Below are 14316 nucleotides of genomic sequence, written 5' to 3' on the forward strand. Positions count from 1 at the left end.
ATTTGAAGTAGGTCTTATGCAATTAAGGTTGATTCTCTTTAATCAAGTTTCACCACCTTATTATGTATTTTCAATACACTTAATCCATTGCTGGGAAGGTGGCCCGATGTCATGGAAAGAATAGTTGGTATTGAAATTAAAGTTAAGTTTAAAACCTACCTCTGCCCCTTATTAGCTGTGCATGTTCAGGCAGATTACCTAACCTCTCTGAACTTTTACTTTCTCTTTTGCAAAGTGGAAGAATAACACTTATATCCCAGAGGTGTTGTGAGTATCAATGGGCTGAGATATGTAAACATACGCAATACAGTGTGTTGCCACCCAGCAGACACTTCTCAAAGGAGCCGTACCCCCACCCCTCTCCCTCCAGTGGCTTCTAACTTGTGCGAACTGAGTCCAGGTCACCAGAAGGATGTCAGACACTGTCAAGTCCACAGTTCAACTCACTGGCTTCTCTGTTTCATTTGATGTAACTTACTTTTTTCCAGTTTCCACTTCCATAGCTTCTAACATACTCTTTCAGGCTGTAAACCCAAAAGGTACAGAGACCAGCCAAGTCACATTAATGAAGAAAGCTGATTAAGTCCAAGCCCCAAATCCTGGCAATATATCATCAAATTGGACTATATTTACTTATGTCGCAAATAGCTGTGTAGTATAAATACACACAATACTGGAAATCATATTTTAAATTAGAGATATTTTTGAGTGCAGTCATCATAACAGCTCTGCCTGCATGTTGGATGAATAGCTAGCAAGACGCTGCCTCTGGCAGCCGGGAACACAGTTCCTCTTCCGAAGAGGACGGCCAGACCCAATCCAGATGCTGTAACCACATGGGCATACAGACCCCAGATGGCTCACCTGCTAGTTCTTGGAACTAGATGAGCTACCTCTCTGGATTTTAATGGGAAATCTCCCTGTATTTGAATCCTGGACCCAGCTGGTCCTCAGAGCTCTCAGTTGGTGACCCCTGCCCAAGGGTTTCTTGGTTCTCCTCTCACCTCTCCGGCCACTGCTTCCTCTCTTATTTCTTAGGCTGATGGGTAGGTTTTTAAACTAGCTCCTCATTCATACGTGGTTTCCTTAAGCAAATTCTTCCACCTCGATGGCTTTGAACTCTGCCTTCTATGCCAAAGACTCTGCTATCTGAGTCCCCAGGGCCAACCTCATCTCAGAATTGTAGCCTCATTTTACAGCACTTGCTAAATATTTCCATGTGACCCTCCCCTCCAACATCTCGAAGTCAGCACAACCCAAAGGAACCTCCTGAGCTTCCCCATTGACCCTTCCTCATATAGGGTCCCACTCCTATTCCCCCTCAAGCTGATCCTATGACCACTCACCCTAGAAGTCCAGCATTATACCCAGGACCCAGCATAGACCCTTTTCTTCTTAATCCCCACCACAGACAGTTACTTTTCAAGTCCTGCAGACATTTATCAGTTGCATCCTCACCTCCACATCCTAGAGTCTCCACCCTGGGCCTCAATTAAGTGTAATAGTCCCCTAACTCTTTTTCCTGTTTCCCATCTCAACTTACTCCATTCCCTGCATATTGCCACAGCCAGGCAACCTGAAAGTCTTCCACTGTGTCTCTCTCCTACTGTTATTTTCCAGAGGCTTTCAGACATCTGAGCTCACTGAAATTCTGCAAAACAAGATGTGAACAGGGATATGCCAACATTAAGGCAGGAACCTCGACTCCAGACATAGTTTCCAAGGGCAGAGCAGAGAGGTCCAGGGAATAACCCAAGTAGGCAGAGTTCACTGCTGATAAGACCTGGAGCTATAGGAGAACTCTCCATTTTCAGAAGGGGAGCCTGACGCTCTGTCCCACTTTCTTTCCTAAGATTCCTGGGTAACAGAAGTATACTGAGTCAAAAACCTTTTCATTTTTATAAAATTAAATATATTTGGTCCCCCAGAACCCCACATGGTGAAATGGATGCCATGTAGTTTAATTAACCATTCTCCTACCATTTGCCACCTCAAATGTTTATCATTCAATTCCCTTCCTCTTTTCTAAGCTGGACAGAATCTGCAGGCCTTAAAAGAAAACTGAATTTTATGCAAGCAGTGTAACTGTTTTATTCCAGGGGCTCTGCTGACCTTGAAGAATTTTCTAGCTTTTTCCGCTTTTGTTTATTTTTTTGTCACAGGATTCCCTCAAGAACCAAAGCCCTGTTATCCATAATTTCTTATCAGTCTATTGTAAGCTTTAGCAGAAACCACTGGGGGTTTTACTGTTATGAGAACCTCCAGATTGCACGACAATCTTGTTTTACAAGTTTCTTATCTCCTTTTCATTTGTTCAGTTGGTGGTCACCAGTGGCTTCCAATGTCACCAGAATCTGTTAAAAGAAATAAAAAGGTTTTGTTCTGCAGGCTCCTTATCTGCAGTTCTGTTTGTGTCTGCAAACCACTGGTGACTTGTGACATCACTGGATTCTGGTGGTGTAACCCTAGCTGCACACAGAAATAATCTTGTAATTGTTCTTGACTTGTTCAGCACAGTTCTCTCACAGTTTTCAGTGGCATCATCCTTCCCATAATGCTTTAAATTCTTTCAATTATTATCCAGGAATATAAGCATTGAGGCAGAGTGGTAAAAACCAATACATGATGTTAAATGGACTCACGATTAGGAAACAGTATCATAAATTTGTAAGTGGTCATGAGTACATCTCCTGAGATGATTTTTCAGGAAAAGTATCAATCAGTTAAAAATGGTTATACAAGAAAGAAAGTATGGAGGAAAGGGGATAGCTTTTAAAAATTTGTTTAGTCTTATTGTAAGACAAGTGAGGTTTTGAAGTTAGTCTTACAATGTAAACAATAAACAAGTAGGCGTTATAGTAACGCAAGCTTCACTGTTTAAAAAAATGGATTCTGAATTCCAATAAATTAGCAAAAAATACAAAATTCCCAGTATATAAAATGCCAAAGAATGTGATCAGATAGTTGATAGAGGAGGAAATAGAAAACAAAAAAAATATGAAAAATAATTAACTGAACTGTAAATTTATCCAATACACACAAACACACACACACAGCACTCATTAAATAAAGTTATTAAAATAATGCACATCGCTGACAAAGGTGTCAGGAGGTACATAGTCTCAGTCATGGTACTCTGATGGTAGGAATCCAAATTTACAAATGTGCAAGCTGGAGAGCAGGGTGGGCCCACAAGACCCATCATAAACACTCTCTTCCCCAACCCAGTGATTATAGTTTGGAGCACCTATTCTGTGGAAATATTCTACTATAACAGAAACTATATCTTAAAAACATTCAGCCCATTGTTCATTGTAATATTTAGTAAGGAAAGATGATTAAATAAATCATAGCCCATCCATAAACCAGAATGCAATGCAGCATGAAATTATAAGCATATAAAATAATTAGGAGAAGGATTATTTCTCATGTTCAATCAAAAGAGCAGGATGTAAATTTGCACGTGTGGAATATAGTATCAACAATGAAAAAAATACTTGTGAAATAAGGCTGTAACAAATACAAACAAGTGGGATGGTTTCTGAGTGGTGGGATTAGTTAGGGAGAGTTTTTATTTTAATCATGATACTTTTCTACACTCTCCAAGTATTCAACAATGAGCATGACTTTTTTTATCCATTTTGAAATGTTATAAATATGTTCTTGGAAAATGATTAGTGTCACCGTCTTGTTTGTAGACATAATATGCAGTTCGTTTTTTTTAAAAGATACTTAGAATCTTACTACCACTATTAATAAAATATTTGGAGACCCTTTGAAAATGATGTTTATAGATTCCAGATTTACGGATTATAATCAAGTCACTAGGTTAACATAAGTGCTGTGAGAAACGGAATAACTTGTGCTGAAGGTTTGAATCTTTGATCAATGCTTGCTTGGCTGGCCTCGCATTGTTCAACTTCTGTTTTCTCACACACCATTCACTCATGAGAAAGTGATCAACATTGTCATTTTGTGTCAGGGAGATGAAATGGAGAAACTTGTGATGGTCCAAATTGAGTGACAAATAGGTAGAAGAATAAAGTTCGAATGTTTGGTTTTTTTAATGGAATAATGATCATATGAATGGAACAGTAGTCACACAAGCACATCTATTTAATCTTGTTTGAGCAGTATATTTTGCAATACCTGGTCCCTTTTACACAGCTTACCCCTCCAAAGTGAGCTGGAACTAAATGAGAACTGTCCATTTTTAGAAGTGGAGGCCTTGAGCCATAAGCCATGTCCCACTTTCCTATTTGAGGTCTCTGGCTAAAAAAATGGTATTAAGGCAAAGCCTCTTTTTTATCATGTTATATTTGGTCCTGCATCACCTCAAGTTTGGAAATGGATGTCTAGTTGTTTAATTAACCCTGATCTACTATTGGCACCTCTAATGTTATGACACTTTGGAAAAAGACAGCGGCCATTTGTTGAACAGATTCATTTCTATTTATCTCTGTCTTGATGATTCTAGCACATGAGGCTCCTTGGTCTCGACTGACCACCCCTGGGAACAGAGCCAGAGATAGATGGTCAATAACAAAATTTTAGCTTCCAAACATGTGAGCCTCCAGATATTTGGGGAACGTGCAAATTTTTCACTTATTTCTTTTAAAATTATAGTTATTTATTTTGTTCTCCATGACTGGGTTTCATATTGTGCTCTCGGCCCCTTCCTGATGAGCAGCCCTGTGGAACTTTGGTGTCAGCCAGAGAGGGTACCAGTCTCACGTTGATGACCCAAGGGAGGGACCAAAATTGCAAAAGAGCAAGATGACAATATTCTGGGTCAGACAATGCTGTCCTTGCAGGTCACATGGGGCCTAATGACATGTCCAGAGTGGTGGTTGTGGGGGACCGCTGTGTCAGCTATCAACGAGGGGGTCATAGTGCCCTAGGGCTTAAAGGCAGGCGCCTTAGGTACCATGTGACATACACCGAGCACTTCCGAGTTGTAGAGCTAAGATTCTATTTTATTTTCTTTTGGACTTCATTGCATTCTTTCTCATGCTCTTTTCATTCAAAGATTCAGTCCCAAGACAGGATTATGATACTCCACCAGCTGTTGTGTCAGGTAGGAAAATTCTAATTCCTTTAAGACTTGATTGGATGGGAGAGAGGGAGCTTGCCTGGTTTTCTCCAAGACTCTTTAAAGCAGTGATTCTCAAACACGTATGCTAAGTAGGCACTTGAATTTCAGTTCTGGAATGGGGGATTCGCATATGCGGTTCAAAAAAGAATATTTAATATTCCAATCCAGTTTGTGATGGAAAATAAATATGTTGCTTTTGAAACAAAAAGTAAAGGCTCAAAGACTTTTGGTCTTGGAGTCTCTGTATCAGTGATTCTCGGTGTTGGGGTATTCATTACACTTTCTGGGAAGCAGGAGAAGGATATTTAAGTTAATCAAAAGAGGGCTCAGGTGAATAAAAATAATTTGAGAAGCACTGCTTTAGAGACCGGAATTCTTCTGAAATCAGAAAATCATCCCATTTTGCTTGTTCTGCACCCAGCATAGTATCTGACACATAGTAGGTGCTCAATATAATTGTTGAATGAATCAAAACTTCAAATTTGTTTCAAAAATGGTATTTGGGATATTGAAAGAAAAGCTGCCAATGTTCCATGTTACTCCAAAGTGGCCGAGGTTGATCTGAGAATACATTAGCAGTGTCTTGAGCATTTTAATCAATGATATTAAAGTTGCTCCATAAAATCCAGTCTTGCAGTTCATAATAGAGTATATGGATGTGAAGACATGGGTTTGAATTTTGAACTGCATGGATCTTCTTATGCTTTCATCTTAATTTTGAAGGTTGGTTTCTTGCAGAGAGGAAAAAGGGCACAATTTTTCATTTTTGTTGATTTTAACTAAATAAAATACTGGCAGCAAAAAGGGCTTTGAATTCTCTAATTCTTTGATGTGTCAGATGATGAGGACATAAAATCTAAATCAAGAAAGGGCAGTGGAGAGACAGCACAAGAGATGAAGGCCAGAAATAGAATGGGGGACCCCAGGGGGCAACAGAGCCTGGCAACTGAGTGATGGTTTTCAAGCAGAGAACATCGTGTTCTTGGCCACCTGGTTTGCTGGACCTGGTGTCTGCAGGCTAATGCTTTTCTCATGTCTTGTGGACTTGTTTGATTATGGTTATAGCTGAATACTCCTCTTAGAAGTTCAGTGGAGAAGCAATGACTTAGCTTTCAGCTGTGAAGTTCCTTTGGTCCTCCTGGAAACCTCTGTAAGTTGTCGTTAATGAAAATATTCCATTACATCTTCACACACCTGTTTTACTTAGGATAGGGGACCCCTGGGAAGTCACTTTCTCTAATGTGTTCAGCCTTTACTGTGCTTAACACGTGATGTCTTTGTTTAACAAGAGGCATCTGCTCTCAGTAATTCACCAGTAATCATGAAAGACACAAAATGGAACTTTCCTTCAACTAGAGTTTCCGATTTCCCTTTCAAGAACACAATGGCAAAGCAGTGAAAACATCAAAAAGCACTTACCAGAGATGGGCCATGGGTCAGGCTCTACACAAATTAGTTACGGCGAGACATCAGGCAGCAGCTCTAGCTCAGAGTTCCCAGTTGGTTCACAGTCAGGCACCACCAAGAGCCCTTGACTAGAGAAGCGACTTCATCAGAGCAGTGCTCTGAGCAAGTCCATCTGGCGGTTGGGCGTGTGCTTGAGGAATAAGACACACATTACGTAGAACAGTCAGAAAGCTCAGAGATGATATCACTAGACTAGGACAAGTGCTAAGATCTCGGTGGAATACAAAGGGACTAAAGTAGAAGTGACAGGAGAAAGAACATTTGGGGAGATTTTACAGTTGTTTTCTCCTGAGGAGACTGAGTTGGTGGTTTGACTTCTTGTAAATTTACACAGACTTCTTTGGCCTCCTTAGTCTGTCTCTAAATGAAAATAGACTTGCCTTCCTAAAATGTTTGTGACTTGTCTGGTGGCTACCACTCGAGTGACGTTTGGAAAATGACACATCCTTTGCCAAACCCTTCACCATATCAGGAAAGTGAAACAGGCATGAGGTGCTGTGACATCCTCTTCGAATGAATCCAGTGTGCTCGTATAGGACAACTTGAATCGTGGTTGATTCTTGGCCATTGTAAGAGTCAGCTAAACTATCATGAAGCATTGGAGCTTGAGATATCTCTCTGGTAACCTACAGAAACAAAACCCAACTTAATTTTGTTCATTCAATGTATCAAACATTTTTTCACCACCCTCCGAGTGCTAAAATGAAGATTGGAAACTGTCAGGAATAAAGTGAATTCTGAGCTTGATTTGGAAGGATGAATATGAGTTTACCGGTTGAACAAGAGTGGGAAGCATATATGAAACGTACAAGACATGAAACTGTATGGGGGGAATTAGATGACTGCGAGTCATTTGGTATTTTGGAGGGAAAAATGTTATGACGGCAGACGCTGAAGGGTGATCTCAGGGTAATCAGAGTAAACCCGATTTTCAGCAAGGACTCTTTCCTCTGAACCACATGCCACCTTGTTCTTGTATTTATTGAAAAAGTATGTATTGGAAGTGCACTGTATGACAGTCTACGTATCAGGTGCTAGGGCTACAACTTCCTTCTAAAAGTCTAAGGTCCAGTTAGGAAGTTAGGTACAACAGTGTCATAAGTATTTCCACAGGGACAAATATATGATGTTTAAGTTTATAAAATCTTCAATAAGATAACCTGGGCTCAGAATCAACTTGGGTCGCTCACTAGTCGTGGAAACTTGGGAAAATTATTTAAGTGCTCTGTGGCTTGGATTACTTATCTAAGGGAGTAATTGATACCTCCTAAGGCTCCTAAGGCTCCAATTGATACCTCCAATTACCTCCTAAGGCTGTTGTAAACATTAGATACAGTAAAATACGTAGTTGATTTAGCAGGGATTCTGGCATTAAATAAAAGTGGGCTTCCCTGGTGTCTCAGATGGTAAAGAATCTGCCTGCAATGCAGGAGATCTGGGTTCTATCCCTGGATCAGGACGATGCCCTGGAGAAGGGAATGGCTACCCACTCCAGTATTCTTGCCTGGAGAAATCCATGGACAGAGGAGCCTGGCAGGCTACATTCCATGGGGTCACACAGAGTCAAACATGACTGAGCGACTAACGTAAGTATTATTTGCAACAACTATGCTGATCATTCTTGTTACAAGATGCTATGTAGATAAAAAGAGAAAACTGACCCACAGTTGATATCATATATAGTGAAAGGAACTTCTGAATGGAGACATAGGACACATGGGAATTAGTCAAGTGAAAAATAATGGAGTGGGAAGGAGTTTCAGATCAACAGGGTGGTGTATACAAAGCTGATGGGTAGCAGGATATGGCAAATTCAGGGAACTTCAGATGCCTCAATAGGACAAGGATGCATAAAGAGAAACTGAAGTAGAGAAAATGTTTCCTGAGAAATAAGCTGGAGCAGTGTCACTAGCTACAGTAGCTCGGCTCCATCCTGGTGGCAATATGAAGAGTGAGCTAGAGAGACAGACCTGGAAAATGGGACCATAGCTCAAGGATCCAAGCACAAAATCCAGCTGATTTGTGCTCAAGGTGTGGGAATAAGGCTGGAGGGTTGACACGTTGGCCAAACTGGACAGAGGTAGAATACACAGGACTTGATAACTGATTGGATGTCAGAGTAGCAGGAGAAGAAGGGATTAAATGAGGCTCTTAAGTTCCCAGCAGCTCAGTGGCTTAAAGTTCACTTTCTGAGCTCTGAACCAGAGGAAAGAGAATCAAGTTTGGCAGGGAACAGGCTGAGTTCAGCATCATTGGGTTTGAGATGTCAGTGAGGCACCTAAATGAAGATAATCAATAACTATTTGGATGTCGGTATCTGGAGCTCTTAGGTAGCTGGTTTTGGAGTAATTGTCATGGAAGTAAGCCATGATACCCAGAGAATGCTTAGAGTGGAGAGAAGTATGCAGACTGTTGAAAATAAGGAATGGGCAGAAAAGGGAACCTAAAGTAAAAATTGGAAAAGACAACCATAAACATAAGGAAAACCAAGAAGATGAGTTTTCTGAAAAAGCCAAAGCAAGACAGGATTTCAAGAGAAGCCTGTCAAGGAAGGCTAGAAGGCTGTCTAGGAAGCCTTCTTAGAAAAGAAACCACTGGGTTTTGTGACACCAAGGTCACTAGCCAATCTGATAGGGCAGTTTGAAGGGGAAATGCAGAGACAGTGAATGTCCTGTAAGGAAGTGGATGTGACAACTGCCAGACTCTTCTCTGTCTGACTCACTTCTCTATGCTTCTATTTGCTTTTTGTGAAGTTTTGAATGACACCTTCTGAGCGCCGAGTGGGAAATAGCATGGTAAGGAACTCAAGGATGACAGAGATTTGGAAAACTGTAGAGAAAGAAAGGCCAAAGGCCAGCTAGCAATACAAGGAAAGCTTGAGGATCCAGAAGTGGGGCTCCATTGGAAGTGATAGCCTGCAGATTTTTGTAATAGCTGCCTGAGATGGTGTTTGATTCTCCGCTGCAGAGCTCAGTTGCCAGGAAGACAGACAGGTGGATTAATCCAGGGCTAAGGTTTGACCAAATGAAGGGGAAAAAAAGGGCAGCGTGTGCTGACATTACTGGCGAGAGAGCGACAGAGTGATGAGTTTCTAGGTTGAATAGAGACAGCAAAGAAGGCAGTAAGGGGTGGTAGAGGAGATTGCAAGGCAGATAGAGACTAGAGGTCCCAACAAGGCATACAGAGTGATCAGAAGTACAATACCTGGGCTTAAGACTTGGGCTAATGAACTATTCTCAGCAAAGTCCAGGTCATGGGAGTAGATGGTCAAAGTGGACTTAAGGTGAAGCTGGTTGGAAGTTAAGGAAATCAATAAACATGAGCATAAGAAGCTGGCATTTAAGCGGAGTATTTTTGTATGTCTAGATTTTGTTTTGTTTTGCTTTTTGACACTAATAAGATTAGGCTAGTCACTGAAGACTTGACCTCACAGAATTTTTAAGAATCAAGTGTGTTTCTTTTGGCGGGAGGAAGGCGGGGTAAGCGTTTGGAGTATATGTCTAATTAAAGGCAGGAAAGTATACCAGATTAGTATTTTTCAGAGTGTGCTTTGTGTATCATCGTGACACTTGAAGTGATTTTAGGAGGATATGGGTCAAAACTTCTTTATTTTTATTTCAGCAACTGTAAAGTTACTTTAATGTAGATTTGAATAAGTTAATCAAACACATGGTTGAAGATCTCTTTGTTTAGGAAGAGTCTAAGGTGAATAGTTAAACAGTTATTACATTTAAAAAAAAAACACTAACAATAATTGAGGAAGAATAGAGGCAAAGCCAGAAGCCAGGGTGGTGATGTTCAGAGAACATGGTTGATGTCTAGGAGATGGGAATCTCTGATTTCTTTGCTTTCTCCTTGCCCAAGCCTCTGCTACACTTTATCCTGCTTATTTCAAGGACAAAGAACAAGAAGGCTGGACCGACATTTTCATGCAAACTCATGAGTCTATTCTGTTTTCAATGTTTCTTTTCCATACAATTATAACTCTCTAAAAGGTCCTCCTATTTTAAAACGAAGAGTAAAGCATCATTTTTTTTGTCCATGGTTGGATTTTATGACAAACCTATGAGAACTACAGATAATTTGTTGTCAAATGTTTATCTCAGTTGCTTTGAACTTAACTCCTAGAAAGGCATCATAATGTAATCCAACAAAAGACTACTAGGAACAGTGAAAAGCTCCATCATGTCCCAACTCTTTGTGATCCCGTGGACTGTAGCTTTCCAGGCTCCTCTGTCCATGGAATTCTCCAGGCAAGAATACTGGAGTGAGTAGCCATTTCCTTCTCCAGGGGATCTTCCTGACCCAGGGACTGGACCAGCATCTTCTGCATTGCAGGCAGATTCTTTACCATCTGACCCACCAGGGAAGCCCAGACTATGAACAGAGAATGAACCAAAGTAGAAGCCAAATTAATTCTCCTTTTCTGAAAACCTTAGAATTGAGAATTGGAGTTCATGTTTTCGAAATAAATGAAAAAGGACCAAATAAGGCAGTGACAGCAACCTATACACTTCTGAACACTGATTCTCCGCCATGTGCTTTCACACACTGGCTAAAACTGGTTGGAAAGAGTCAATGTTTTCATCGGTCCAACTTGAGGATAAGAGTGAAGTCTTCACCGTGGTACTTGCTCAGATTCAGACAAAATTCCCTATCAATATATTATGCAGTTTTCCCTACATTGTTCTGCTAGTCAGTAACACCTGTTTGCTTTGGAAAGCCTCCCTAATTTGGAATCAGTGATGCCCTACCAGCCCACCTTTGCACTGTTTCTTGAGTGGGAATTATTTCGTAAAACTCTTCCATAACTTGGCAGGGGTGGGGGATCGTTTAAGCCAATTCAAAGAACAAAGCCATTTCTTCAAATAGGAGATGTTTAAACTACTTCAAACCATTTTTCCAAACTTTAAACATGTGTTTTCATGGATACCATGAGCTAATTACAAATGATTCCCATCTCTTAATTAAAAATTAGGTCCATTAGTACCTCCCATTAGCAACAATTAGCCATTAAATTGTATTTACTGTAAAGGACCTGACACAGTTATAAGAGCTCCCACAAGCCACGCATGAAAATCAGTTTCATTTCTTTGCTTAGATTCTGCTCTACTCTGATTACCAAACCACATTTGTTTGAGTGTGCCGATTGATTTCTTTTCAATAAGTTCAATAAGGACTCTGTCCTACTGATTTACTCATTCATTCAACTAATGTTTACTGGACTCCCACAGAGCTGCAAAGAACCAAAGCTAGACAGCATAAGATAGAGATACATCCCTTCAAAGAACAGGGGTTCTAACCCCTGTTAGAACAAAGGACAGAGTTACAAAGAACTGTCACCAAACAGCGGGCCACAGGTGCCCTAAGAGCTGTCCACGAGCGGGACTTTGTAGCGGCGTTGGTACAAGACTGTAACACACAGGCCGGTGCCTGTTGTCCCTGTGATCCTGCTGGTGCGTTTACATTGTTCCCTACACAACAAAAAATGAATTGTAAAAGACTTTTCTTGGGGGACCACAGGGGAGCACAGTTTTTAGTGCTCTATTCAAGAAACCGCTAACTAAGAGAAGCTTGTGCACATAGTCCTTTCTGATACCTAAACATCACTGCTGTTTGGTTCCGTTTCTTTTGGGGGAGTGGCAGGGGGCATGGGAGAGGAGGACATGAAATCCTATGCCTGACCTAGTCTTTGAAAATGCTTTTCTATACCATTTTATTCCTTGATTAATGCAGTAGTGGATGTGTGTGTGTGTGTGTGTGTGTTTATAAATCTGATTTACGCACTTGTGGCTGTGCTGGGTCTTCGTTGCCGCATGGGCTTTTCCCTAGATAACAGCGGTCAGGGCTACTCTTCTTCACTGTGATGTATGAGCCTCTCTTTGCAGTGCTTCTCTTGCTGCAGAGCACAGGCTCTAGGGGCGCGAGGGCTTCCGTAGTCACGGTTACCAGGCTCGAGAGCTCAGCAGTTGTGGCGCGAGGGCTTAGCTGCTCTGCAGCGTGTGGGATCTTCTCAACTCAGGGATGGAACGGTGTCTCCTGCACTGGCCGGTGGAGTCTTTACTACTGAGCTACCAAGGAGGCCCTGTGTCCTATCTTCTGATCCAGCAGGTTTTGTCTGTTTGCTTGTCCGGTTTTGTTTTTCTGTAACGGTCCAGAAGTAAATATATTAGGCTTTGCCAGGCATAGGCTGTGTGTCACAGTCACTCCCGCCGGCAGGATGGAAGCAGCCACAGGCTGTGTGTAAACATATAAGCATGGCTGCATCCCAATAAAACCTTATTTATGGGCAGCACTGGATATGCAGACATAGAGAACAGACTTAGGGCAAGAGTGGGAGAAAGGAAGGAGAGGGCGAGATGAATGGAGAGAGGAGCATGGGAGCGTTTACACTAACGTGTATATATAATAGAGAGCCAATGGAACTTTGCTGTATGACTCAGGGAACTCACACTGGGGCTCTGTGATAACCTAGATGGGTGGAAAGAGTGGGAGGTGGGAGGGGAGATTCAGAGGAAGGGAACATGTGGTTAATTCATGTTAATGTATGACAGAAATTAAGTCAGTATAGTAAAGCAATCATCAATCAATTAAAAATACATTGAAAACATAAAAAGCCTTTATTCATAAAACAAGGAACTGGGATTGGCCTGTGGGCTATGGTGTGCCCACCTCTGCTCTGATCAATATATTTTCTAAAGTCTTTCAAATTCAGCTCTGTTTTTGACATTCCACACAGTAACAGCATGAAACCCTTTTTCTTTAAAATTATTGTTTGTGTGTGTTTTTAATTTCATGAAAGGCAGGTGAAATGTCAGAAGGGCAGAGGTGGAGATGAGGACTGAGAGAGACATTTCTTGGTGTTTTACTTCGCACAACACGTTTGATTGTAGTTCCGATGTATGAAAACACTTTAAGTATATATTTTTATTTTTTACATGCTCATCCCATCTTTGCTTTCTGAGATGTATTTGTATGAACCAGCAACAGGGGATTATCAACCAGGAAAAGCAAATATATATTCTGTTTAATATCCTCTTCACCCGCTTTAGAATTATGCACGGTTAGCAATTTAGAGAAAAGGTTAAAGATACATCATCCCAACAGATTTGTATTAATAGTAAATGTATTTTACATCTCCGTCCTTCCACCTGGGCTGGTACTGTAGTTGCTGTTGTGGTTGCTTTGTGTCTGCTGACGTTATCCTTGATCTATTCAGAGCTAGTGATTCCGTTTGCCCAGGTGACGGCATCGCTGAGCGCTGGGTTCTGCTTGGCACTCCAGCGGTGAAGGGCGGCTGTCCTGGTTTTGGCTAAAAAGCACACCCTGCGGAGGGCAGACCCGGGAGGGCTGGGGCTGTGTGCCCCTGTGTGGCGAGGTCAGAGCCGAGTGCACGCGGAGGCGCAGCACACACTTCCGACAGAAAGGCGGCGCGGGGGGCAGCGTCTGCGGTAGAACCCGCAGCGTGGAAGGCGATGGGCTTCGGGTACCGCGGTCACGGCCGATCGTGTCCTGAGGACTTCCGGCTCCAGTAAAAGGCAGTACCTACAGAGCGGCGCCAGAGAAAGAGAGCCTTTTCAGGACAACTGTAGGTTTTAAAGGAAGCTAATTGTTTGTTCAGGACTCGGCCCGTCTGGCGCTGACAGCACATTGCTCCCTTTTTAATCAACTCCACAAAGTGGGCACTTGAGGTTCCTGTCAGAGAATCCAACCGTGAATTGACTTCCGATGCAGCCCTTGCCAGAGGCTCGAGA

The 14316-nt window shown here is 41.8% G+C and overlaps 1 protein-coding gene across 10 annotated transcripts in view; it reads left to right on the plus strand.

Annotated features, from left to right (window-relative positions):
- The window catches only part of RBMS3 (RNA binding motif single stranded interacting protein 3), an 816868-nt gene that overhangs the window by 742377 nt on the left and 60175 nt on the right, over nt 1-14316 (plus strand). For 6 of the 10 annotated variants that reach the window (XM_004018199.6, XM_015102103.4, XM_042235770.2 and 3 more), the window contains one exon: nt 5030-5077. The exons of the other annotated variants lie outside the window; for them this stretch is intronic. In XM_004018199.6, the coding sequence (XP_004018248.3) occupies nt 5030-5077 (48 nt within the window). The remainder of the gene's footprint in view (nt 1-5029; nt 5078-14316) is intronic. 10 annotated transcript variants of the gene reach the window in all.

This window comes from Ovis aries, chromosome 19 (genome assembly GCF_016772045.2).
Source record: "Ovis aries strain OAR_USU_Benz2616 breed Rambouillet chromosome 19, ARS-UI_Ramb_v3.0, whole genome shotgun sequence".
NCBI lineage: Eukaryota > Metazoa > Chordata > Mammalia > Artiodactyla > Bovidae > Ovis > Ovis aries.